Genomic DNA, 27782 nt, shown 5'->3' on the forward strand with positions numbered 1-27782 from the left:
TTGTCCCGCCGAGTTACTCCAGCATTTTGTGTCTGTCTTCGGTGTAAACCAGCCTCTGCAGTTCCTTCCTACACATCCCCAAACCATTCTTGTGAGGCCAGGTTTGAATGTTGAAAGTTTGATGGCTGATGGGTGTTGCTGTATCTCGTTGGTTGAGGTTTAGTGCCGGGACGTTGTTGCACAGAGACTCAGCCACGGCCACAAAGCGAAAGAGTCCTGGACACAAGTTTCATGTCAGGGCTGAGATGTTTCGGCGTCTGACCCTGGGGCTGGCGGTTACTGGAGCTACATCACGGACACACGTGTGCCTCTCCCACCCTCAGCTCAGCGGCGTTGCGCCTCTGTTTATTTTGGGAGTGAAGCAATCTCCATCCCATCTGCATTTGCCATTCCGCTCTTCAGAAGGCGAGGAGGTGGAACACGAGTGAGTCTCAACATTTCCTTGCAATTGCATTGGCACTAATTCTCCCCAACACAGAGTTTACACTAATTTATCTTAAAACTGGAAATAATAATGAACTTTCAAATGTTTTTTAAGTGTTTGGCTTTATTTCGTACGCAGTTCAAATATTTCCTTTAAAAGCTAAGGGGGAATGAAACGGAAAAAAACAAACAAAAGCTAAAACAAATGTAACACAGTCTTATTTGTAACCCGATTATTGAGCTGGTATATACAATATTTCATGTCTATAATTTTAGATTCAATGTTGTTGTCTTTAGCGTGGCGACTCGTGTGTTCTGCCTCAGTATAATCCAAAGATTTTTTATTATCTACTATTTTTACACTTGTACTTTGGAATGTTTGTTCTCGTGTAGAGTAAGATTTTACTGCGTTTTATGCAAAAACAAAAATGAATTTCCCTGTATCTAAGTACATATGACAATAAAATGCCATTGAAATTGAATCATTGAATCCAGCAATTCAGTTTAGGGTTAAAAATCTGTCTGAAATTAAATATCGTCACTTTATAAAACTCCGCGCCGACCACTATCCGACACAACAGGGACAATTTACAATCTTTACCAATGTTAGGAATATGGGTTTAAATCTCTGCCGCACAGAGAGCAGTTGAGGGGTTTCGTATTAAATAACAAATAAATATTTTGTAAGTGCGTGGAAAGGATCGGCAGATGCTGGCGTATACTGTAGTCACAACGTGCTGCCTGACTGGGTCAAAACCATGATCACAATGTGAATGGTGGTGCTGGCTCCAAGGGCCGAATGGCCTCCTCCTGCATCTATTTTCTAAAAATAATCTAACCTGAGGGTGTATAATCGGGGTGACAGGCAAAAGGAACAAACGAGCCCTGGGGGGAGATAATCTTTGTTTCAGGGTGAGTGGTCAGGGTGTGGAATGCATTGGCATGAGGGGAGTAGTGGAGGCGGATTCAATTGCAACCAAATTGTCCCTAGTGTGGGTGGTCGGTGCCGACTCGGTGGGCCGAAGGGTCTGTTTCCGCGTTGTATCTCTAAACTAAACTAAACTAAGTCCAAATAAGTCCTTCTGTGCTGCAATTATCCAGTCACACGGAGAGATTGTGCATGGGGAAAGCTAGTGGCGAGGATAGATGATCTAGGGTGTCATTCTGTCACTGACACAATACAGGCGGAGCGCTGATCCCTTTAACAGACTGTTGACAGTCGTTATTGAAAAGCAACAGAAGTCTCATGGAGCGCGTAGGAAGGAACTGCGGATGCTGGTTTATAACCGAAGGTAGACACAAAATGCTGGAGTAACTCAGCGCAGCATCTATGGAGAGAAGGAATAGGTGACGTTTCAGGTCGAAACCCTTCTTCAGATTGAGGAGAGGGAAACGAGAGGTATGAAAAGGCACACAGAAATAAATGAATGCAAGGTATGCAAGAGGACAAACCAAAAGCCAGCAATGATGATCAAGGAAACGTGGAGCCCACAATGGTCCATTGTTGGCTGTGGAGAAGGTGATAACGAGTGGATACAAACAGTGAAACTCAGCAGGATGTCAGTGACACAAGTCTCAAAAGGTGTTCCTCGCTGTCATCAATGGTCAGGGACGTTGTATCTCCACTGTACATCGGCAAGTCCCACTGTCCAAAACATCTCTTGGCAGGTCTAGTTTAGTTTAGTTTGGAGATACAGCATGGAAACAGGCCCTTCAGCCCATTGAGTCCATGCTGACCAGCGATCACCCGTTCACACTAGTTCTATCCTACACGCTGGGGACAATTTATAATTTCCAGAAGCCAATTAATCTACAAACCTGCACGTCTTTGGAGTGCGGGAAGAAACTGGAGCACCTGGAGAAAACCCACGAGGTGACAGGGAGAACATGCAAACTCCACACAGACAGCACCCATAGTCAGGATCAAACCTGGGTCTCTGGCACTGTAAGGCAGCAACTCTACCGCTGCACCACTGTGCTGCCCAACTGCAGGATGGTGAACGACTTTGGTGAAAGTTTATTTTTATGCTTGGGAACCAGTTAGCAGCAGGTACCTCTATGATCAGTGCTGGGACCCTTAGCGCGTGTTATGTAGAATATAGAACAAGGAACAGTACAGCATGAGAACAGGCCCTTCAGCCCACAATGTCTGTGCTGACCATCCATTATCTACCTGCACATGATCCCTATCCCTCCATTGCCTGCATAACCAAATGCCTATCTAAAACCCTCTTAAATACCACTAATGTATCTGCCTCCACTGCCACCCCTGGTGATATGTTTCAGGCACTCACCACCCTGTGTAATAAAAGATGCCCCATACATCACCTTTAAACTTTGATTTTTCCATTCTAGGAACAAGGTTCTGACAGTCTATCTATGCCTGAGAATTGTATATATATAAACAAATTGGATGCAAAGGGAAGGGACATGGTTAGTAAGATGCAGACGATGTGAACACATTGGTGGCCTAGATAGGAGCTATTTGGACAAGCACTTGAATTGTCATTGCTTTGAAGGCAATTGACCAAGTAATGGTGAATGAGATTGATATGGATAACACTTGAGGTTTGCCATGGGCGGTGAGAGCTGGAGGAACTCTTCCTGTCCTCGTGACTCGAACACGCTACTGAAACGTAACTCTCCCACAACTCCAACAGGGAGGTCACCCAAGCATCACTGTTCCCTGTTGCCACCACCACGACAATTGTCTAGCTCCCCACCCCCCCGCTCCATGGCCACTCTCTTATTTCACCCCTGCCACCAGGAAGAAGGTACAGGAGCCTGAAAACTAACGTCCAGGTTCAGGAGCAGCTTCTTCCCTACAGCCATCAGGTTATTAAACACTACAACCTCCAAATAGCCTCCAAACTATGTAGACTTGTGGGCATTGGTTTTGACTTTGCACTATTATTGTTTGTTTATTTGTGTGTTAAACAACAAAAAAGGTTCCTGATATATACACACACACACACACACACACACACACACACACACACACACACACACACACACACACACACACACACACACACACACACACACACACACACACACACACACACACACAATGTTGTGTTGCTGTAAGAATTCCATTGTTCCGTGCGGGACATATGACAATAAAATACTCTTGACTCCCACCCCCCCCCTCCCGATTGAGTCACCCCTCCCCCTGGACTGTCCCACACCCCCCCATGAGTGAGTCTCATCCCCACTGTGATTGTTTCACCCCCCCGCCCCTCCCCCAAGTGAGTCACACCCTCTCCCCTCCCTTCCCCAGAGTGTCTTCCCCCCACTGACACCCAAGTGGGTCCCCTCACCCTCCAAGTGTCTGTCAGAGAGTGAGAGTCAGAGTCAGAGTCAATTTAATTGTCTGCCCCCTCTCTCTAGTTGCTCACTGTAACCTTCAGTGTGTGTCTGTGCATTGGAACCCCTCGTCTGATGTTACGACTTCTGGCAGTAAATACACATGTTGTTAGCGTCAAAAAAAGAACAGTGCATTCAAATTCATATCCCTTTCTTTTGAAATAGAGATGGGTTAAGCCGTCCACTCAATCCTCCAGCTATGTGAATGAATATCATGCAGAAAGCAATGTTAGGTTCAGTGCAGGGTGATATGAAGCAAAGGGCAGATCAGCGGGAGATTGAGATAATCAGTTCACTTCAGTTTTGGAACTTCTCCAGGACCCACTCGACATCAACATGCATTTTCAAATATGTAGAACTCGTGCCAAATATTAATGAGTTGGGAAAGCATTTACCAGCATCAAATATAATCCATTATCTGGAATCTAGTTTAGTTAAGTTTAGTGACACAGCTGGCGTCCTGGTGCCGTTGCAACAACCGGGAGCTCAATGCTCTTAAGACAGTGGAATTGATTGCGGACTTTAGGAGAGCCTCCCCTCACCCCACTCACCATCAACAACACCACAGTCACATCTGTGGAGTCTTTTGAGTTCCTGGGAACCATCATCTCCAAGGACCTTAAATGGGGAGCCACCATCGACTCCACAGTCAAAAAGGCACAACAGAGGATGTACTTCCTGCGGCAGCTGAGGAAGCACAATCTGCCCCAGGCAATGATGGTCCAATTCTATACAGCCATCGTAGAGTGTGTCCTCACCTTCTCCATCATGGTCTGGTTTGGCTCAGCCACCAAGCACAACATCCGGAGGCTGCAGCGAATCGTCCGATCAGCTGAGAAGGTTATTGGCTGCAACCTTTCGCCCCATTGACGAACGGTACACTGCAAGGGCCAGGAAGCGAGCGGGCAAGGTCATCTCTGACCCCTCTCACCCTGGTCACAAACTATTTGAATCACTTCCCTCTGGAAGGCGACTCCGGACGGTCAAAGCTGCCACAGCCAGACATAAAAACAGCTTTTTTCCACGAGTAGTAGCTGTACTCAATAACCAAAAAACTGTATTTTGCTCTGCTGTTTAATCACATGTTTAATCGATAATGTTTATTATTAATGTTTAATGTTTTATGTGTCATTCTTAATTATCACTGTATGTCATGTCACTTGCGAGCGGAGCACCAAAGCAAATTCCTTGTATGTGAATACTTGGCCAATAAACTTGTTCAATTTCAATTCCAAATTTCGATTCAGGGGTAGAGTGCGGAAGCAGGCCCTTCAGCCCACCTACAAACCTGCACGTATTTGGAGTGTGGGAGGAAACCCGGAGAAAACTCACACAGTCACAGGGAGAACGTGCAAACTCCATACAGACAGCACCTGTTGTCAGGATCAATCCCGAGCCTCCAGCACTGTAAGGCAGCAACTCTGCCGCAGCGCCATCGTGCCGCCCACTGCCGGAATTGTAGGAGCAACAAGCTGACAAGAAAGATATTCCATGAGTTCAGGTCGTGATGGCCATAACCAGATATGTTGCCCCTTTATCACTTTCACTGTGGATAACACTCCTGTTCCTTGAAGCACTCTGCTTGAATTCCCATTCCAGAGCTGTGAAAGGGGAAGGAGAAGGGGAAATGGAGATATGAGTTGGCATCCAGATAGGGCACTGGGAAAAGAGGGAGATGGTGAGGGGTCTTGTAGGAATTCTAATGAGGGAATGCCAAATTTCCTCCATCTCGTAATGAACCAGAGGCATTCATGTGTGTTGTATCAATGCCGTTGGTCCACAAACGATTGTTGGTAATATTAATGCCACGTGGAGCGCTGGTGTTCTGAGGGTACGGGAGATGGGTCGGCTCCTAGGGAATGCCCAGGAGCCTGCCCGGGTGAAGATGTCGGAACCTCTGGTCCTTGTTCACCGAGACCAAGCTATGTGTGCAGGATTGTCAGCTGTTCCAATAAACTGGGACAAAGCCTCTGTGTGGCCTCCTGACCAAGGTGGGCTGGCTCTGTTTGTGCAGCTGCCCCTTGTGAAGTATTAATAGACCCGATTAAACCATAATTGTTGTGATGGCATCCCAGCCATCTGTGTGTCATCCGCTCATACCTCCAGCTATGTGATTGACTCGAAGAGTTAGGTTATCCGTTACAAAGGCAGTTGAGGTGCCAAGGCAGGCGGGAGTTGCTGTCTTACAGCGCCAGACACCCGGGTTCAATCCTGACTATGGGCGCTGTCTGTACCGAGTTGTACGTTCTCCCCGTGACCACGTGGGATTTCTCCAGGTGCTCCATTTTCCTCACGCACTGCAAAGATTGGCTTCTGTAAATTGTAAATTGTCCCCAGTATGTGGCATAACGCTAGTGTATTGGGTGATCGCTGTTCGGCGCAGATACGGTGGGCCGAAGGGCCGGTTTCTGTGCTGTATCTCTAAAGTCTTAAAGTAAAGTTTAAAGAGGAGTTCTTGCTCACAAATGAACCATCTGTCTCAGTCGCTTGTCAATGAGGTTGACCCGCTGATCGGCCGTAGAAGTCCTAATGGGGTTGCGTTCGGCCGCCCCACCCGGCCTAGGCGCCACTTTCTTGTGGGTCCTCCGGGGGGTGGGGGGTTTCAAGTGCGTTCTCGTAATTTTCACCGGATTAAAGCAATGCCGGACCACCAGTTGCTGGAAAATCGGTGTTGGGCCTGTATTTAATTTTCATAACATAATCATCCATTTGCACAGTGCCCTTTAGCAAATTGAAATCTTCCCAAGAAGACTTACAGCAGAACCGGGTTCCATCCTGACTATGGGTGCTGTCTGTACGGAGTTTGTACGTTCTCCCTGTGACCGTGTGAGTTTTCTCCTCCCACTTTGCAGCGACGTACAGGTTTGTAGGATTCTTGGAAGGAATTGCAGACGGTGGTTTAAACCGGGGTAAGACACAAAAAGCTGGAGAAACTCAGCGTCACAGGCTGAACAAGGGTTTCACCTATTCCTTTTCTCCAGAGATGCTGTCTGACCCACTGAGCTACTCCAGCTTTTTGTGTCTATCTCAGGTTTGTAGGTTAATTGGTTAAATTATAAAAATGGTGAAATTGTCCCGGGCGTAGAGGTTAGTATTAGTGTGCGGGGCGATCGCTGGTCAGCGTGGACTCAGTGGGCCGAAGGACGTGTTTCCGTGCTGTTGTTTTAAAACTAAATCCCTAAAACTAAAACGTTGTTTTTCACAGGGTTGGTGGGGGACGCAGAAGTCATGTCTCGCCAAGTCCTTGACTCCAGCACTGGAGGCGTCTACACGGACACGCTCGGCTTTGTTGCTATGGATTCCAATGTTCCGGGACTCTCCAAGGTCATCCTTCAGAAATTAAATATGCAAAACTACAGCGACTACAGGTAACAAGACCCTCACCGGGATCTCACACCTTGCGCGTTCATTTTCTTGGTTCTTCTTGGTTTCTTGGTCCTCCAAAATATTCCAAATGGAATTTAAACTGGAGGTGGTATTTTGGGACAATGCTGCTGATAAGGTCACCTTTCCTTAACCTGTTGACGTTTAGACTTTAGAGATACATAGCGGAAATGGCCCACCAAGTCCAAGCCGTCCCGCAATCACCCCATACACTAGTGCAGGGGTGGGGAATTCTAGGCCATTAGGGCCTTCTAGGCCATTTGAATGAATCCAAATTTTATTGAACAAATCCTTTTATTTTTATTAATATGTTTTTTTCGTCTTTTATTATTTTAATTTTAATCTTAAAATGAACGTATTTAAAATATCAAAGAGTAAAAGAAGATTCAACAAAATAATCCTCCCCGACTGCCGGCCACAATTGAAACATTAGTAAATCATGAGGGCTATGTTAACAAAATAATGTACATTTTGAAGTATATCTGATCTTGGATGCGGCCTTATAAGGTTACAGCTAACTTGATGCGGCATTCCAACATGAAAAGGTTCCCCATCCCATACACTAGCACTATCCCACACACACTATGGACAACTTACAATTTACAGAAGCCAATTGACCTGCAAACTTGTACGTCTTTGGAGTGTTGGAGGAAACCAGAGCACCTGGAGAAAACTCACGCAGTGACATGGAGAACGTACAAACTCCGTACAGACAGCACCCATAGTCAGGATCGAACCCGGTTCTCTGGCGCTGTGAGGCAGCAACAGTAGCGCTGCACAACTGTGCATTCATTTGTTCATTCATTGGATATGGATATTGCCAACGAGTTTCAGTATTTGTTCAGTTTCAGTTTAGTTTATTGTCACGTGCACCAAGGCTGAAAGGCTTTTTTGTTCCATGCCATCCAGTCAGCATGGTTCCAAGGTAGACAAAAGTGCTGGAGAAACACAGCGGGTGCAGCAGCATCTATGGAGCGAAGGAAATAGGCAACGTTTCGTCCCGAAACGTTGCCTATTTCCTTCGCTCCATAGGTGCTGCTGCACCCGCTGAGTTTCTCCAGCACTTTTGTCTACCTTCGATTTTCCAGCATCCGCAGTTCCTTCTTAAACAGCATGATTTCAATCAAGCCGTCCACAGTGTACAGATACAGGGTAAAAGCCTACAAACCCACAAGTTTCTTTGGAATGTGGGAGGAAACCGGAGCGTCTGGAGGAAACCCACGTGGTCACAGGGAGAACGTGCAAACTCCGTACAGACAGCACCCGTAGTCAGGATTGAACCCGGGTCTCTGGCGCGGTGAGGCAGCAACTCTGCCGCTGCACCACCGTGCCGTCAACCATGTATAGCAGACCGCTGCTTCTCCAGAGATGCTGCCAGCACCGCGGAGTTCCTCCAGCACTCTGTGCCTATCTTTTGCCGCTGTCTTTGCTGTTTGTTGGTCCTCTGTCGCAATAGGACTGGGGAGAAGTTGCTACTGATTGTTGTCTGTGATTGTGTGGCTGCAGGGCGGCGTTGGAGGGAAGGAAATCGGCCACAGATTTTGGTTTCCGTACTTACCAGGAGATGTTTCAGAGGATGGAGGATACCTACAAGTTCTGTGCAGAGTGCAAGAAGCTTCCGGAAGCTCTACTGGGCCAAAGAGGTCTTCAACGTTGCAAAAGGTAAGGAACAATGGTTGAAGTGACATCTATTATGCAGCTCTGCTGTAGGGTGACTCATGGATTCTGTCTTGTACATTGGTCTTGCATGGGTCTTGGCTTTGTTCAGGACTATCAAGGATCCCTTCTTCAGTCTGATTATAGTGGGGGGGGGGGGGGGGGGGGGAGAAAGCTCCTCACTGTCCAACCTCCCCCCTCATTCTCTGATATCCCCCCCTCCTCGATCGGCCACTGGGTCGGTCCTTGTCTCTTGTTCTCGGCAGTCACTTTGTCAGCTGGTCTTGTCCTTGCCCACGGCAGATGACGGCCGAGACCGGTCTCTTGTTCGGCTCTATGCTGGCAGCCTGTTCCGTTCCAGTGCCGCTGCACGGCACTCACCGGGAACTACCTTCAGCACCGGCAAAAGTGTTGAGGGGTGCAAGCATCTAGTTACAAAAGTTACAAAACTTACCTTCAGTGGTGCTGCAGTTCTGCCACTGGTCGTGTGCGCGACTTTGGCGCCTTTTGAGGGGGGGGAGGGGGGGCGGGGTTAAAATGCGTTTTTTCTCCTGCCTGACTTAGACATATTTTCTCGGGCTGCTAGCTAATGCTGAAGAATTGTTCCGACTGCCGTTCCGTGAATTTTTTTTTTTAAATCGCGTGACAATTTCAGCGCTGGAGTAAAATAAATATCCGCTTCTAATGCCGTCAACGCAGACAGCGGGACGGATCTCCCGTACGAGACAAATAAAGGTAAGCCGTCTATTTTACATATAAACTTGCTTTTTAGGATTAACTTAATCCAAATTTTACGTTGCGAAAAGGTGATTTAGGCCCCATACGAACCGGCAGTTTTTTTTCCTGCCAATATGGGGTTTAAATTCACCGCACACCGCAATGTTCCATTCGATCACGTTCCACAAATTCCCACTCGCAAGATGATTAAAATGTCCATTAATTTACGGGAATTAAACACTAAATTCCTTCCTTTTGGCCTATAAATTCATGAATGAGATTTAAAAATCATGTTCTATTGTGAATTCTTGTGTGAATGATATTTGGACACTTAGGCTATTTAAAAATGTTAATCTTTTCTTAAAAAATGGATGGATGTTTAGATCTAGTAATTGAATTTGGATTTAGCTACAATTAGGTAACTAACTGATTATATGCTTTAATTTCAGGTCATCCAAGTAAGATTGTTTCATATTTGTTTCAGAATGGTTCAATCTATAATAACTGAACATTTCTTTCCATACCTTTCCCGTCCATATAACTATCCAATTTATTTTTAAATGATAAAATCGAACCTGCCTACACCACCTTCACTGGAAGCTCATTCCACACAGCTACCACTCTCTGAGTAAAGAAGTTCCCCCTCATGTTCCCCCTAAACTTCTGTCCCTTAATTCTCAAGTCATGTCCTCTTGTTTGAATCTTCACTACTCTCAGTGGGAAAAGATTATCCACGTCAACTCTGTCTATCCCTCTCATCATTTTAAAGACCTCTATCAAGTCCCCCCTTAACATTCTGCGCTCCAAAGAATAAAGACCTATGCTTTATCTGATGGGATAAATTGCAGACTTGATTTTTTAAATCTCAAACTTTTGTAACATTGCTACTTCTAGCTGCATGTGTGTTAGCCAGGTTAAGAATATTACCTGCACCTTGGGAACATGGGTCAGCCAGCCTGTACAACGCGCTGAATGCTCAGTGTTAAGTGACTGCTTGGTAATCCTTCAATGTCCACGAGGAATTGCAACTGATGTTGGTGGTGGCTTGCATCGACAGGTGCCAGAATGTCTACTACTGTGGGAAGGAATGTCAACGATTGAGCTGGCCCCTGCACAAGAAGTTCTGCAAGAAACTAAAATGGGCTGCGGTGGACAGGCTGTTGGAGTGGCTGGTGTTCACAGGTACTGAGTGCTCAGTCCAACACCAATAGTGTTCTCAACACCAACAGCGGTGGGTGACTTTCACCCAACTTATTTATTGTTGGTTTAGTTAAGAGATACAGCGCAGAAACAGGCCCTTCGGCCCACCGAGTCCATGCCGACCAGCGGTCACCCCGCGCACTAGCACCACCCCACACACTAAGGACAATTTACAATTCTTTATTGAAGCCAATTAACAACCTGTAGGAGTCGTTGGAGTGTGGGAGGAAACTGAGGCACCTGGAGAAAACCCACGCAGTCACAAGGAGAACGTCCAAACTCTGTACAGACAGCAGCCGTTGTCAGGATCGAACCCAGGTCTCTGGTGCTGGTTTGTAGGATCATGAGTCCGTAAGTGATTGGAGCAGAATTAGACCATTTGGCCCATTAGTTCTGCTCCGCCTTTGAATCATGGCTGATCTATCTTTCCCTCTTAACTACTTCCTCCTGCCGTTTCCCCATAAGCCGTGACACCCGTATTAATCAAGAATCAATCTGTCTCTGCCTGAAAAATATCCATTGACGGCCTCCACAGGTTAATTGGCTTCTGTAAATAGTAAATTGCCCCTAGTGTGTTGGCAAGTGCTAGTGTACGGGGTGATGACTGGTCGGTGCGGGCACAGTGGGCCGAAGGGCCTGTTTCCGCGCTGTATTTCTAAAACTAAAACAGACCATTCTATATCATCAGAAAAAATAAACTCCTCAATATTATTGGTGTTTCACACATTTGCGATGTCACAACATAGCCAGGCTTTAAGCCAAGTGTTCCATGCTGCGTTTGCCTAGCAACAGCTGTCTTGAGCATCCCATATGGGGACTCTGTTCTGTCTGATTCTATGACCTTATTGAACTTTGTTTAGTTTAGAGATACAGCGCGGAAACAGGCCCATCGGCCCACCGAGTCCACGCTGACCTGCGACCCCCACACATTCTACACACACTAGGTCTAATTTTAACATTTATACCAAGGAAGAGGTACAGGAGCATTAGCTGCAAAACCAGCAGGATGCTCCTCAGCTTCTTCCCGCAGGCTATAAGACTGATAAACGGACTTTGCCCCCTGCCAAAGTATCGCGCACCAACCACCAACCTGGACACACTGCAGCAGAGCCACTGTCGTGCCGCTGCCGATCGGAACGCCTGTTGATGTTTAGTAGAGAGTAGAGTGTTTAATTTGTTCATGATATATGTATTTTTATTTCTATTTATTTTTTACTGCACACTGAATGGACACTGGTTGAGCAATGTTTTTTTGTTTCCTCTGGGTATGTGAGTACTCAGGAAAATGACAATAAAGATATACAATACAATACAATACAATACAAGCCAACTAACCTACAAACCTATTCTTCATCGTCTGCCTCCCAGATGACATCCCCTTCGCCACCAAAGACTGGACGAAGGCTGTGGCTGAGGTGAAAGGCTGGGATGACTGGTTCTTGATGCAGGAGGACCTCGATGCCAAGTTGATGTCTGTTTTGAGCTGCAAGCACATGGACATCCTGTGGGCGAATGCTGGGAAACTCAAGCCTGGACACGACGAGCTCTTGGAATCCATCAAACGGGTGACCTCTGACTTCCAAGCCAGGCCGGTGACCATTGGATTTGCTCTTCGCAGCTTTGGCATCGACCCGTTAGAAAAGCCCCTCACCATCCACGTCATTGGCGCCTCTCATACGGAGACCCTCAACGCCCGGTCTACAGACTACGACGAGCTTGCTCACATGTTCCCCAACAACGAGGGCATGGAGGTGGTCATGATTGGGCCTGAGGTGGTGCAAGGTCCCAATATCAAGCCTCCCTTGCAGACGTTTGCGGGCAGGAGACGGGTGTACCTGAGTGGATGGAAGGGTCTGTACCACGTGTACTGGGAGACCATGGTGGAGTCAGAGCGAGCTGCCCGTCCACACTTGGTGATAGGATTTCACCCAGGTAAGCTCAACCTTTGTCCATGGAAACATGATCCAGTCTTTGAGTCGAAGATATCAGCTGTTACGGGGAATAGACACAAAAAGGTCAAGTAACTCAGCGGTTCAGCAAGCATCTCTGGAGCAAAGGAACAGGTGATGTTTCAGGTCAAGACCATTCATCAGATAGGGATTGGTGAGTGCTGAAGATGTATCTCGACCTGATCTCCTGAACCTTCACCCCGATTGTATTGGTGAGATGGGAGCGTGGGCAGGGTGGTGTTGGTCTTTGATGACATTAGCTGCCTGCTTGAGGCATCATTTCCTGCAGATCCCTTGGATTTAGTAGATCACACTACTCAGAAGGGTATTGTGTTCAGTTTTGGGCACCATGTTACAGGAAAGGTGTTGTCAATTGCAGAGAAGATTTGCGAGGATGTTGCCAGGACTTGAGGGCCTGAACTATAGGATAGGCTGAGCAGGCTAGGACTCTATTCCTTGAAGCGCAGGAAGATGAGGGGTGATCTTATAAATGTGTATAAAATCAGGAGAGGATTAGATCGGGTAGAATCTCTTGCCCCAGAGTAGGGGAATCGAGAACCAGAGGACATGGGTTTAAGGTGAGGGGGGAAGGATTTAATAGGAACCGGAAGGGAAACTTTATTACACAAAGGGCGGTGGGTGTATGGAACGAACTGCCGGAGCAGGTAGTTGAGGCAGGTATTATCGCAAGGTTTAAGAAACATTTAGACAGTTACATGGGTAGGACAGGTTTAGAGGGATGTGGGCCAAATGCAGGCAGGTGGGACTAGTGCAGATGGGGCATGTTGGTCGATGTGGGCAAGTTGGGCCAAAGGATATACAACAAGGTAACTGGCCCTTCTGCTCGCCAGGTCCAGGCCCACTATCAAGCATCTTATTCTCCCCACATTCCCATCAACAACACAGCAGATTCTAACTCTCACCTGCACTCCAGGGACTACTTACAGTGGCCAGCGAGTTTGCCGAACTGAATGTCTTTGGGACGTGGGGGGAAACTGGAGGACATGGTAGATACCCACACGGCCATAGGGAGAACGTGCAAACTCCACATAGGCAACAGCCGACGTCAGGGTTAAAGCAGGGTGGCTGGGGTTGTGAGGCAGCGTTATGATGTGCTGCAAGGTGCTGCATTTGTAGTTGAGTTCAGGCACTGTAGAGTTAGACAATAGACAATAGACAATAGTGCAGGAGTAGGCCATTTGGCCCTTCGAGCCAGCACCGCCATTCAATGTGATCATGGCTGATCATCCACAATCAGTACCCCATTCCTGCCTTCTCCCCATATCCCCTGACTCCGCTATTTTTAAGAACCCAATCTAGCTCTCTCCTTGCACTGTGTGGAAGCTATTCATCAAAGAATCGGCCTGTTCTCCGTCAGCTGCCTGCGTTACTCCACCAGTAGGAACTGTGGGACTAGCGAAGCTGCTGCTTCGTGCCAGAAAACTATTTCTATCTCAGGGGAAACACGATCCAGTCTTTGAGTGGAAGATATCAGCCGTTACAGGGAATAGACACAAAAAAAGGTCAAGTAACTCAGCGGGTCAGCAAGCATCTCTGGTGAAAAGGAATAGGTGAAGTTTCAGGTCGAGACCGTTCATCAGATAGGGATTGAGACCGGCTTGTCTTGCAATGCAGGCACGCATTTCACAATTATGTATGTTTTATTACGAATCAAAAGTGACAGAAAATGCCTTCCAATAGAGTCATCGTGTCACACAGTACGGAAATTTACTAGAAAGTTGCCTGGGTTTCAGCAACTAAGTTACAGAGAAAGGTTGAACAAGTTAGGGCTTTATTCTTTGGAGCGCAGAAGGTTAAGGGGGGACTTGATAGAGGTTTTTAAAATGATGAGACGGATAGACAGAGTTGACGTGGAAAAGCTTTTCCCACTGAGAGTAGGGAAGATTCAAACAAGGGGACATGACATGAGAATTAAGGGACTGAGGTTTAGGGGTAACATGAGGGGGAACTTCTTTACTCAGAGAGTGGTAGCTGTGTGGAATGAGCTTCCAGTGAAGGTGGTGGAGGCAGGTTCGTTTTTATCATTTAAAAATAAATTGGATAGTTATATGGATGGGAAGGGAATGGAGGGTTATGGTCTGAGCGCAGGTATATGGGACTAGGGGAGATTATGTGTTTGGCACGGACTAGAAGGGTCGAGATGGCCTGTTTCCGTGCTGTAATTGTTATATGGTTATATGGAAACAAGCCCTTGGGCCCAGCTTGCCCATGCTGACCGAACTATCCCATCAATACCAGTCCCACCTGCCCGCGTTTGGCCCATATTCCTCAAAACCTTTTCTATCCATGTACTGTACCTGCCCAAATGTCTTTTAAATGTTGTTATAGTTTCTCTGCCTCAACTACCTCCTCCGGCAGCTCGTTCCATATACCCAGCTCCCTCTGTGTGAAAAAGTTACCCTTAGATTCAAGCTAGTAAATCCTTAGATTCAACCTCATCCCCCTAGTAAACCTATCTCCTCTTACCATAAACATATGTTCTCTGGGTTTTGATTCCCCTACTTTGGGTAAAAGACTCATTTACCCAGTCTATTCTGACCTTTCTGTCCTGGGCCTTCTCCACTGTCAGAGGCCCAGCGCAAATTGGAGGAACAGCACCTCATATTTCACTTGGGTACCTTACATCCCAGTGGTATAAACATTGACTTCTCTAACTTCATGTAACCCTTGCTTTCCCTCTCTCTCCATCCACCCCCCCCCCCACCACTTCCTAGTTCTCCAACCAATCTGACTGTCCCCCCGATTAGATTGTATGCTTCGTTGTCACCTTCTCCGAGCTAACAATGATCTATTTTACATTTTCCTTGATCCTCATCCCCTTTGGTGTCTCACAAGATTTCACACCTTACCCTTCCTTATCTCTGTGCCTCCCTTTCCCCTGACTCTCAGTCTGAAGAAGGGTCTTGACCCAAAATCACACTCATTTCTTCTATCCAGAGATGCTTCCTGTCCCGCTGAGTTACTCCAGCATTTTGTGCCTATCTTGATTGCTATGAGGGCAGATGATTGAGCAGGCTGGGTCTCTATTCCTTGGAGCGCAGGAGGATGAGGGGTGATCTTATAGAGGTGTATGAAATCATGAGAGGAATAGATTGTGTAGATGCACAGAGTCTCTTCCCTAGAGTACGGGAATCGAGGACCAGAGGACATAGCTTTAAGGTGAAGCAGAAAAGATTTAATAGGAATCTGAGGGGTAACTTTTTCACACAAGGGTGGTGGGTGTATGGAACAAGCTGCCAGAGGAGGTAGTTGAGGCTGGGACTATCCCAACGTTTCAGAAACAGTTAGACAGGTACATGGATAGCATAGGTTTGGAGGGGTATGGACTAAGCACAGGCAGGTGGGACCAGTTTAGCTGGGACATGTTGGCCGGTGTGGGCAAGTTGGGCTGAAGGGCCTGTTTCCACACTGTATCACTATATGACTCTATGATCAAAAGGCCAGGCTGTGGCCACTCTCCACTGACGGCTCACATGGGGTGCTCAGAGTGCTCTGACGTACTGTATCTCCCGTGTGCTTCTCCACAATAATCCTAATGAGTTGGTGATGTTCAACCAGGAAAGAAGAAGTACCTTTGCCATTTCAACGTCACCATTAGTTTAGTTTGTTATGGTCACATGTATCGAGCTGCAGTGAAAAGCTTTTGTATTGCGTGCCATCGAGACAGCGGGAAACACCTTGACATGATTACAATCAAGCCGTCCATAGTGTACAGATACAGGATACAGGGAATAACGTTTAGTGCAAGATAATGCCCAGAAAAGTCCGATTAAAGATAGTCTGCTGAGGTGGATAGTAGGTCAGGACCATGGTTTAGTTGGGGATGGGATGGTTCAGTTGCCTGATAACAGCTGGGAAGAAACTGTCCCTGAATCTGGAGGTGTGCGTTTTCACACTTCTATACACCTCGTGCCTGATGGGAGAGGGGAGATGTGGGGTGAGACCGCGGTGCTCACGTTGATGTCAGCATTCTCTCCCCATCCTGTCTGTGGTGGGCCTCATACCTGCAACCTTCCGACTGGGGTAGCAGTAATCCCGGGCAACCCCTTCTCCCTGGATCCCCTGTGGAAATGTATCTTGTGGGAGATTCTGTTTGCAAGTAATTGAGCTCATGTTCGTGCCCCAGGCTTGTAAAAGGCTGCAGCAGATGGCGACTCTTCTAGCTTTACAAGTGATGACATGTACATGCATAGCACAGAGCAATTAATGCCACTGAAGTGACAGGCCTTGAATTACTGAAGTTCCCAATTATCCAGCCTGTTCCCAGGGCCTTACCAACTCGCACAGACTGATCTATCAACATTAATGATTAGGCCGATTCCAAATAGTTGGCATAATTCTAGCCCGCTGTGCCTAAATGGTTAGTGCAAGTTAACATTGCCAAATGGCAAAAGGGAATTTGCAAACTAAATCTGAGCAAGCCTCTTGTAACATGTAGGTTGGAACTACAGATGTTGGTTTGAACCGGAGACAGACACAAAAAGCTGGAGTAACTCAGCGAGCGGCTCAGGCAGCGTCTCTGGAGAAAAGGAATAGGTGACGTTTTGGGTCGAGAAAGTCTAAAGAAGGGTCTGGACCTGAAACGTCACCTATTCCTTTCCTCCAGAGGTGGCTGCCTGAGCCGCTCGCTGAGTTACTCCAGCTTTTTCTGTCAGTCTCCAAGCGTTTGTAACTACAGGACCACCATGGAGTTTCCGGCAACTGCTGGTCTGGCACCTCCTTTAATCCAGACAAAATGTTAGGGGTGCACTTGAAATCCCGCACCCGAAAATGTGGCACCAAGACCAGGTGAGGGGGTCAATCTCGGCTGAATTTGCCCCCCTGTGGCCGGGGGTCTGGAACTCTGGCCTGGCCAGAGTCTGCAGATCCGTTCCCATTGCCAACTTCCAAGGCCGACTTTGTGGGCCGGTATCCCCCCTCCCCCCCCCCCCCGAGGCCCGTGACCTCTGTTGGTCTGGCAAAACAGATCATACAGCAAGACTCTGGGACCACGGGGTGCTGGGAATTCAATGGCGGACCTATATTACAACGAGGCCCAACATTAACAACGCCTCATCTTCCTTCTGAGCAAATTGCATCTCTCCAGGTTGAATAATAATTTCTCCACTATCTCCCTCTCTATCTGCCTGTATAACAAGTGGACATTTCGTAGATCATAAGACACAGGGGCAGAATTAGGCCATTAGACACATCGACTCTGCTCCACCATCCGATCATGGCTGATCTATTTTTCCCCTCTCAACCCCATTCTCCTGCCGTCTCCCCGTAACCTTTGACACCCTTGCTAATCAAAAAATGATCAATCGCCACTTAAAAAATATTTTGAATTGGTCTCCACAGCCAAGGACACCACAGATTCACCACCCTCTAGCAAAATAAATCTTTCCTCATCTCCATTCAAAAGAGACATCCTATTATTCTGAGGCCGTGCACTCTGTTTCTAGACTCTCCCACTAGTGGAAACATCCTCTCCACATCCACTCCACATCCACTCTGTCCAGGCCTTTCATTATTTAGTAGGTTTCAATAGGATCTGCCCTCATCTTTCTAAAGTCCAGCGAGTACAGGCCCAGAGCCATCAAACGCTCCTCATACATTAACCCAATCATCCCCATTATCCAGAACCGATCATCGTGTGAGCTCCAGTTTTGCACAATGTCCTACAGACTCACTATTTACAACACATCACACAGACAAGCTTCACGTACTAGTATACGCCCCCCATGAAGCCATTTGGACACACCCTATTAGAGATATTGCCTTTTCCTACCCATTCCTCCCGCCACCTTCTCTCCGACTGAGAACTATTTTTTTTTCCTTGACTCTGACTCTGCATATACCTGGCTCTTTGACTGAACTTTCATCTCCCGCCCTAATATCAACCCCTCTGTGATAATCTTCCAATATCACTGTCCTCATTTTTTTTAGATGGTAGAGGCCAGAAAGTTGGGAGATTATATCAGAGGAAATTGCCAAAGACTACCAGCAGTTATTTAGGTTTATATTGTCACGTGTATCGAGGTACAGTGGCAATCTTGGTATTGCCTGCTAAGCAAACAGATCTGATAATACAGGTACTATATGATTACAATCAAGTCAGTCTATTTGGCATATTGTTTCTGAACTTGGCTGGGGGATGTGTTTTATCTCCAAAGTGGGAGCTGGGCTTGGCTCCCTCTGCCTTAGCTTATAGCCCCACCAACTTTAGCTGTTGGAGAACGTGCTGAAAAGCCCAAAAGGGGTCAAAACCCCAGCCAGGATTAGCCTGTCATCAGGCCAGGGGTGTGGGAGATATGTTGGCCTGCAGGGGAATGCTAGGATCCAGTAGTGGCGGTAAGTCTTTGTGAGCTGACAAGTCCCGGCACTAATAACCAGGCTCATATAGGCAAGTTCAAGTTCATGGGTGTAAATATCACCAGCAATGAGTCCTAGACCAGCCACATGGAAGCTACGGCCAGGAAAACCCGACAATCGTCATCGCAACTTCTACAGATGCGCCATAGAAAAAATTTTATCGGGAGAAGCCGCTTCGGGCCAGTGATGTGCAGGTGACGTTTGCTCACTCACAGCAAAGATGTGGCTTCTGTAAGTTGTAAGTTGCTGCCTGGCCTCAGCCCAGTCGGTAGAGGTCAGCGCACCACGGCATCTCCCTTGATGGTGGGTTTGATTATCAAGTCGGGGTTGTTGCAGAGTGAGCAGAGGACCACAACCCCCACCCTTGCCGTGTGTTCACCATGCCCTCTGATCTCCCCCTTTCTGATACGCAACAGCCTGTCCTCAGCAGAGGCCTCACCTTTGTTCCCCTCCGCCCCCACCTCAATGAGTTTTGGATCCGCCACGATGAAGAGCTCTTCTTCCGTCGCCTCTGTGCCTTTTTGTATGGGAAGGAGTCCTCACCATCCAGTGATGGCCACTTATCCCGTCTCCCCCGGACCCCCTCCTCTTGGATTCCGGGATGGCCCTCTACATTTTTTAGACCTTTTCATTTCCAACTGCCAGTGGGACATCAACTGCTTCAACTTTTCCACTCCCCTTACCTACTCTAACCTCTCCCCCCCCGAGCGTACAGCCCCTCCGCTCACTCTGCAGCAACCCCGACTGGGTAACCAAACCCGCCGACAAGGGCGGTGCCGTGGTAGTCTGGCACACTGACCTCTACCGTGCTGAGGCCAGGCGACAACTCTCAGACACCTCCTCCTACTTATCTTTGGACCATGACCCCACAGACCTTAACATCACACACTATTTCTGATTTCATTACTTCCAGTTCTCTACCCTCTAAAGTCTTCAACCTTATCGTTCCCCAGCCCCGCAGGGCCCGATATTATCTTCTCCCCAATAAACAGAACAGTCCTGGCAGACCCATTGTTTCTTCTTGTTCATGTCCCAACAAATTAATTTCCACATACCTGACTCCACCCTATCCCCCCTGGTCCAATCCTTCGCTACCTATGTCCAAGACACCTCACACGCTCTTCGTCTCTTCAATGACTTCCGTTTTCCATAGCTATTTACACTGCACCTCTTCCCACCCTGCTTCCTGTAAAGACTATCCCCTATTCCCAATTCCTCCTTTAACCCCGCATTTGGACGCAGGACATGGTTTTCGATACTAGATCATCGGATCATTCAGATCATTCTTTAGGGAATGGGGATTCCCCTCTTTCATTATAGATGAGGCTCTCGCTAGGGTCTCCTCGATATCCCACAGCTGCGCTCTTCCTGCCCCTCCCCCCACTCGTAACAAGGACCTTGTCCTCACCTTCCACCCCATCAGCCGTCGCGTACAGCATATAATCCTCCAACATTTTCGCCACCTCCAACGGGATCCCACTACTGGCCACATCTTCCCATCTCCACCCCTTTCTACTTTCTGCAGAGACCGTTCCCTCTGCATCTCCCTGGCCAACTCGTCCCTTCCCACCCAAACCACCCCCTCTCCAGGTAATCGTGCCTGAACATATGGAGAAGGGTCTCGATCAGAAACGACACAAATCCCTCCAGCACCTCATATTTCGCTTGGGTAGCTTACACCCCAGCGGTATGAACATTGACTTCTCTAACTTCAAAGAGCCCTTGCTTTCCCTCTCTCTCTCCATCCCCTCCCCCTTCCCAGTTCTCCCACCAGTCTTACTGTCTCCGACTACACTCTATCTCTGTCCCGCCCACTCCTCTGACATCAGTCTGAAGAAGGGTCTCGACCCGAAACGTCGCCCTTTCCTTCTCTCCAGAGATGCTGCCTGTCCCGCTGAGTAACTCCAGCATTTTGTGTCTACCTTCGATTTAAACCATCATCTGCAGTTCTTTGCCACACAGGATCTTTTGCTTTCTATTATTAGTATTGTGCATACTCTTGTTTTTTACCATGTTAAAAATGTCAGATAAAGGAGGAATGAACTGCTACATCATGGCATCTACATTGAGTATGTCCAGACCGCATAGCTTATCATCAACAGAACACTCTTGCTTTAGCTCAGCCGGAATACTTTCTTTCAAATAATTAGCCTTGCTTTAATATGTTTTAGGCACACAGTGCTGGAGTAACTCAGCGGGTCAGGCAGCATCTCTGGAGAACATGGATAGGTGACGATTCGGGTCGGGACCCTTCTTCAGACTGATTGCTGATTGTGAGGGGGGGGGGGGGGGAATAACACTGGGGGAGAGGAGGGGCAGGACAAAGCCTGGGGGGAGGCGATAATCAGATACAGGCAAAGGGAGGTTTCTGATAGGCAGATGGCTTGGAACAACGGCTTGAGATTAACACCGCAGAACTGACACAAAAGGATTGTGAAGCCAGAGGAAGGAATGTAATGCCAGGACTTGTTGCTTCTCTTTGAGTAACTCTTGTACAATCGTACAATCTTCATAGAATATGGAAAAACGTAGCACAGTACAGCACGGGAACAGGCCCTTCGGCCCACAATGTCTGTACTGTACATGATGCCCAGTTAAACTAACCTCATCTGCCTGCATCTGATCCATATCACTCCATTCCCTGCATATCCACCTGCTTATCAAAAAGCTCTTAAATGCCTCTCTGCCTCTACCACCCCCCCCCCTGTCACCAACTACAGAGCGGTCCTGACCTCCCATCTATTTCATTGAAGACCTTTAAAATATCTTTAATCAGACTTTACTGGACTTTAACATGCACTAAATGTATTTCCTTTTATCCTGTATCTGTATACTGTGGACAGCTTGATTGTTAGTTAGTTAGTTCAGTTTATTGTCAGCTGCAGTGAAAAGCTTTTGTCAACAGGAGCAGTCAACGGAAAGACAACGCATGATTATAATTGGGCCACCCACAGATACATGATAAAGGGAATAATGTGAATAAGTCCAAAGTGCAAGATAAAGCCAGTAAAATCTGATCAACGATAGTCCGAGGTTCTCCAATGAGGTAGATAGTAGTTCAGGACTGCTCTCTGGTTGTGGTAGGATGGTTCAGTTGCCTGATAACAGCAGGGAAGAAACTGTCCCTGAATCTGGAGGTGTGAGTTTATACACTTCTATATCTCTTGCCTGATGGGAGAGGGAGCAAACTATCGTACACTAACACTATTGCACACGCTAGGGACAATTTACATTGAAAACCCACACGGTCACAGGGAGAACGTATGATACAGACAGCAGCCAAAGTCAGGATCAAACTCGGGTCTCTGGTGCTGTAAGGCAGCAACTCTACTGTCCAGGTGTGGCACCATCCACAAAATACCAACTGCAGCCACTCACTCTAGCAGCACCTCCCAAATCCACACTCAAGCACCAAGAGCAAGGGCAGCAAGAGTACGACCACTAGAGGGCGCAGCATCACACTCCTCTTCCTCCAACACAAAACCCAACTGATTGGGAAAGTTAGCGCCAACAACTGTTCCTTCATCATTTTTTGGGAACTAACCTGCAAACAACCCTCCTTCCCCCTTCACCTTCTCTTCCCTGTGCCCCACCTGGATTGGCACTCATTTCTCCCTCCCCCTCACCCCTTCCACTATTCTTTCTTCTTTTCTTCTGACTTTACAATTTGCAGCTCTTCTATCGTTATGTCACACTTGATACCTTTATGAGCAGCACAGTGGCACAAGTTGCCTCACCGCACCAGAGATCCGAGTTTGATCCTGACTACGGCTTCTGTCTGTATGGAGTTTGCACGTTCTCTGGTTTCCTCGCACATTCCAAAGATGTGGGGTATTGTGGGTTCATTGGCCTCTGTAAATTGCCTCTAGTGTGTAGGATGCCATACTGGGATAACATAGAACTAGTGTACGGGTGATCGATGGTCGGCACATACTCGCTGGGCCGAAGGGCCTGTTTCCACTCTGTATCTCTAAACTAAAATAGGATCTCTGGCCTTTGTCCAATCATCTGTCAATGAAAACCCCACTCACACATATCCATATTTGCCAGGCTTTGTCCCGCCCCATCTCTCTTCCAACTTTCTCCCCCCCCCCCCCCCCCCCCCCCACCCCCCCGCCTCCACACACCACAATCAGTCTGAAAAAGGGTCTCAACCTGAAAAGTCTTCTATCTATGTTCTCCAGAGACACTGCCAGACCCCCTCAATAATGGCTCTCCGAAGAAGGGTTTCCAACTCGAAATGTCACCTATCCATCTCCTCCATCTACATTGTCTCCATTTACACTTCACACTGCCTCAGAACAGCCATCAGCCACATCAAGGACAATTCTCAACCCAGTCATTCCCTCTTGTCCTCTCTTCTCCCCTCTTCCATCAGGCAAGAGGTTCAAAAGTGTGAAAATGAGTTCCTCCAGATTCAGGTAGACAAAATTGCTGGAGAAACTCAGCGGGTGAGGCAGCATCTATGGAGCGAAGGAAACAGGTGACGTTTTGGGTCGAGACCCTTCTTCAGACTGATGGGGGAGGGGGGTGGGGGGGAAGAAGAAAGGAAGAGGCGGAGACAGTGGGCTGTGGGAGAGCTGGGAAGGGGAGGGGAAAGAAGGAGAAAGCAGTGACTACCTAATATTGCAGAAGTCAATGTTCATACAGCTAGGGTGTAAACTACCCAAGCGAAATATGAGGTGCTGTTCCTCCAATTTACAGTGGGCCTCACTCTGGCAATGGAGGAGGCCCAGAAAAGATAGGTCAGATTCGGAATGGGAGGTGGGGTTGAAGTGTTAAGCCACCGGGAGATCAGGTTGGTTATTGCGAACCGAGCGGAGGTGTTGGGCGAAGCGATCGCCAAGCCTATGCTTGGGCTCACCGATGTAGATCAGCTGACACCTAGAGCAGTGGATGCAATAGATGAGGTTGGAGGAGGTGCAGGTGAACCTCTGCTGCACCTGGAAAGATTGCTTGGGTCCTTGCATGGAGTCGAAGGGGGTAAAGTGACAAGTGTAGCATTTCCTGTGGTTGCAAGGAAAAGTGCCAGGAGAGGGGGTGGTTTGGGTGGGAAAGGACGAATTGATCAGGGAGTTATGGAGGGAGCGGTCTCTACGGAAAGCCATCTCCTCCCCTTTCGGCTTTCCGCAGAGACCGCTCCCTCCGTCTACCTTCGATTTTCCAGCATCTGCAGTTCCTTCTTAAACCCTCCAGATGCAGGGACAGTTTCTTCCCAGCTGTTATCAGGCAACTGAACCATCCTATTACCAGCCAGAAGTCACCATCTACCTCATTGGAGACCCTCGGACTATCTTTTATCAGACTCAGCTGCACTTCATCTTGCAGTAAATATAATTCCCTTATCTGTATACTGTGAACAGCTTGGTGAATCTGTGGAATTCATTGCCACAGATGGATGTGGAGATCAAGTCATTAGGTATTTTTAAAGCAGAGATTGACAGGTTCTTGAATAGTAAGGGTGTTAAAAGTTATGGGGAGAAGGCAGAAGAATGGGATTAAGAGGGAAAGACCGATCAGCAGGGCAGAGTAGATAAAGGAATAGGTGATGTATTGGGTCGAGACCCTTCTTCAGACAGTCAGTGGGAAGGGAAACGAGAGGTATGAATAGGTACAGAACAAATCAGAGCCTGCACCGATGGCCAAGGAAAGGTGGAGCCCACAATGGTCCATTGTTGGCTAAAGAAGAGGTGATAACGAAAGGGTATCTGGATGCGAACAGTGGAACTGGCAGGATGACTAGGGTGGGGGAGGGTCAGAGAGGGAGAGAGAGAGAATACAGGGATTATTTGAAATTAGAGATCAGTATTCATACCGCTGGGGTGTAATCTGCACAAGCGTAATATGTGGTGCTCTTCCTCCAATTTGCATGCGGCCCCACACTGACTCTGGGGGAGGCCCGGGACTGGAACGTCAGTGTGGGATTGGGAAGGGGAGTCAAAAGTGTTTAGCAACCGGGAGATCTGCCAAGAACTATGACCAGTTTAACGGACAGTAGTGCCTGGGAGACACCAGTGGAAGCAGTTAGGGACACCATCTGGTGCGGGGGGGTGATAATCACGGTTGAGCAGATGTAGGCAGTGGATTGGACAAGTTGCTGGAGGATGACCTCAGTGTGTGATTGCAGCCCGCTCTCTCCACGCCCCAGGGTTCCACGCATCGCAAGGCTTGACGGAAGGCTGGCTGCCAACCCTCCTGCTGCTCAGAGACTACAAGATCCCAGCTGCCTTCACTATGTACAGGTAAGCACTCCATCCATCCAGCTACTCCATAGTCTCCACTATGCAACATCGGCTGCACTGTGGAACCAAAGTGATAAACTTAATGCCCCCTTTCACTAGTTCATTAACGATGGGCCGCGCTGTCACCTTCCGACCTGTTCATTTCTATCGTTCCAATTCCATGGAGCGTAAGGGTTGGGAGTAAGAGCCCATCACACTGGAATTTTTACTCCTATGCAGTCTAGCAAAGGTAAATATTGTTGGTACGTGGTTCAGATTTGTTCAGGATGTGTAGGAAGGAACTGCAGATACAGGTTTACACCACCGATAGACACAAAGTGCTGGAGTAACTCAGCTGGACAGGCAGCATCTCTGGAGAGAATGAATTTGTGTCATTTCTGATCGAGACCCTTCTCCATATGTTCAGGCACTTTTACCAGTTGACCTCATGTTTTGTCGGTGCTAAGGTGCTGTGCCTCCTCAATTACTTCCTCCTTCCGCTCTTGGACAAATTCACTCGTGGTGTGCTGGTGGCCTACAAGGAGTAGCCGCCGAGCCGGTCCCCCTGCGGCTGGGCGCAGGAACCAGGGGAACCGCGTCCTACAGGGGGAGCCCACCGAGCCGACCACGGACGTGACTGGTGAGGAGCGAGGCCGGTGGGAGAGGGGAGGAGAGGGAACCGGGGACTGGCCAACCCCACCCTCGAGGTCGGCTGTGGGAGGCTCCCACCCCCCTGGGAACAGAGGTGGACGGACGAGGAGAGGGACGTCGGTTCACCGGTCAACCCATGTCAAAGGGAAGGCGACGGCTGGAGGCCCCGCAGCAGCCTGGGGCTCGCCTGGAACGGGCACCGCTTATAATACCTAGAGCGCGGCCTGGACTTTGAAAATGGCGCCAAAACATGGCGCCCCTTGCATGCGGGTTCAGTGGACTATTTCTGTACACTTGCTTCTCTGCCACAGAAGGTAGTTGATTGGGTATATATATTGGCTATATTTAAGAGGGAGTTAGATGTGGCCCTTGTGACAAAAGGGATCAGGGGGTATGGAGAGAAGGCAGGTACAGGATACTGAGTTGGATGATCAGCCATGACCATATTGAATGGCGGTGCAGGCTCGAAGGGCCGAATGGCCAACTCCTGCACCTATTTTCTATGTTTCTATGTTTCTATCAGGCATGTGCTTGGGGATGGCAACACCCTACTGGACTGTTTGTAAGAAAATAATTTAACTGTGTGTTTGCACTGCACACCCACAACAGTAAAAGCACCATTGAACCATTTATAATGGTTGGTATTCTTTCCCCTAAATTGCTGCAGTTTATCTTTCAGAGTCAATCATCCGTATATGGCCAGGTGCAATCTTTGTCACCAGATGACATCTGTGATGATGTTGCCTCCTAGTTTTGTTTTCCCTTCCTTTACTAGGTTATTCTTCACCTCAGGTGCTGGAACTCTAAACTATACTAAACAAAAAAAAGAGAGAAATTTGCACGAGTCTCGAATCTGCCGCTGCACACGTTCATGCTTTTGTATCTTATACCCGATGGGAGAGAGGAGGGGAGAGAATACTAGGGGCGTGAGTGGTCCCTGAATGTTCTCCACAACAGAACTGGGATATAAGGAGGAATCGCCTCACCACATTCTCAAGGGCAATTGAGGATGGGCAATAAATGCTAGTCTTGCAGTTATGTCTTTATTCTCTAAAAGAATAAAAATGTTATTATAAAAAATGTTTCCTTGAGTTAAAAATGGACATGATTGCTAAACTAGTGTGCTGACTCTTGAGTTGAAAATGAGACGACTTTAGACTTTAGACATACACTGTGTGAAGTGGCCTTTGGCCCACTGAGTCCGCACTGACCAGCGATCCCTGTACACTAGCACTGTCCTACACACGAGGGACAATTTACAATATTACCAAAGAGAAGTAACCTGCAAGGTTACCTGCAGGTCCTTGTAGTGTGGGAGGAAAGCAGAGCACCTGGAGAAAACCCACGTGGTCATGAGGAGAACATACAAACTCATGCTCAGGATCGAACCCGGGGCTGTGGCACAGTAAGGCAGCAACTCTACTGCTGCGCCACCATGTGAAACATTATGTGAAGACAATCTCCTCCACACGTCTGAAATGCTGACTGCTTTGATTTTCTTCCTTTCTCCCCGTCTGCAGTGACCAGGAGTTGAAATATTCCCTGCAGATCCTGCACGAACTGGAAACCAGGATCATCAGCTACGGGACAAATCCTTTTGCCTCGTTGAAGCTGGAGCAGGTGCAGTCCAATCCCAACAAGCAGCTGGTCAGCAGCAACGCCACTTACCTGATGTTCCATGGAATCACAGAGTCTGCGGAGGGGATGGCCACCGAGGACCATGGTCAAGAGGACGGTCTTTGAGCACAGTCTGGGTTACCAGCAATGCGGACGGCAACAGAGCTGTCTGTAGCTGTGAGAAACCAACCTGTTGTATTTGATGAACTCCATTAGTATCAGT

General features: G+C 47.9%; 1 protein-coding gene across 1 annotated transcript; it reads left to right on the top strand.

Moving 5' to 3' along the window:
* Nucleotides 1–130: 130 nt before the first annotated feature.
* Nucleotides 131–27768, top strand: LOC129706999 (putative protein MSS51 homolog, mitochondrial). The gene is made up of 7 exons (XM_055651708.1): nucleotides 131–424; nucleotides 6995–7157; nucleotides 8680–8835; nucleotides 10604–10728; nucleotides 12115–12678; nucleotides 25219–25312; nucleotides 27463–27768. The coding sequence occupies exons 2-7, from the start codon at nucleotides 7018–7020 to the stop codon at nucleotides 27683–27685; spliced, it is 1302 nt and encodes a 433-aa protein (XP_055507683.1). The 5' UTR covers nucleotides 131–424; nucleotides 6995–7017; the 3' UTR covers nucleotides 27686–27768.
* Nucleotides 27769–27782: the final 14 nt, after the last annotated feature.

This window comes from Leucoraja erinacea, chromosome 20 (assembly GCF_028641065.1).
Source record: "Leucoraja erinacea ecotype New England chromosome 20, Leri_hhj_1, whole genome shotgun sequence".
Taxonomy (NCBI): Eukaryota; Metazoa; Chordata; class Chondrichthyes; order Rajiformes; family Rajidae; genus Leucoraja; species Leucoraja erinaceus.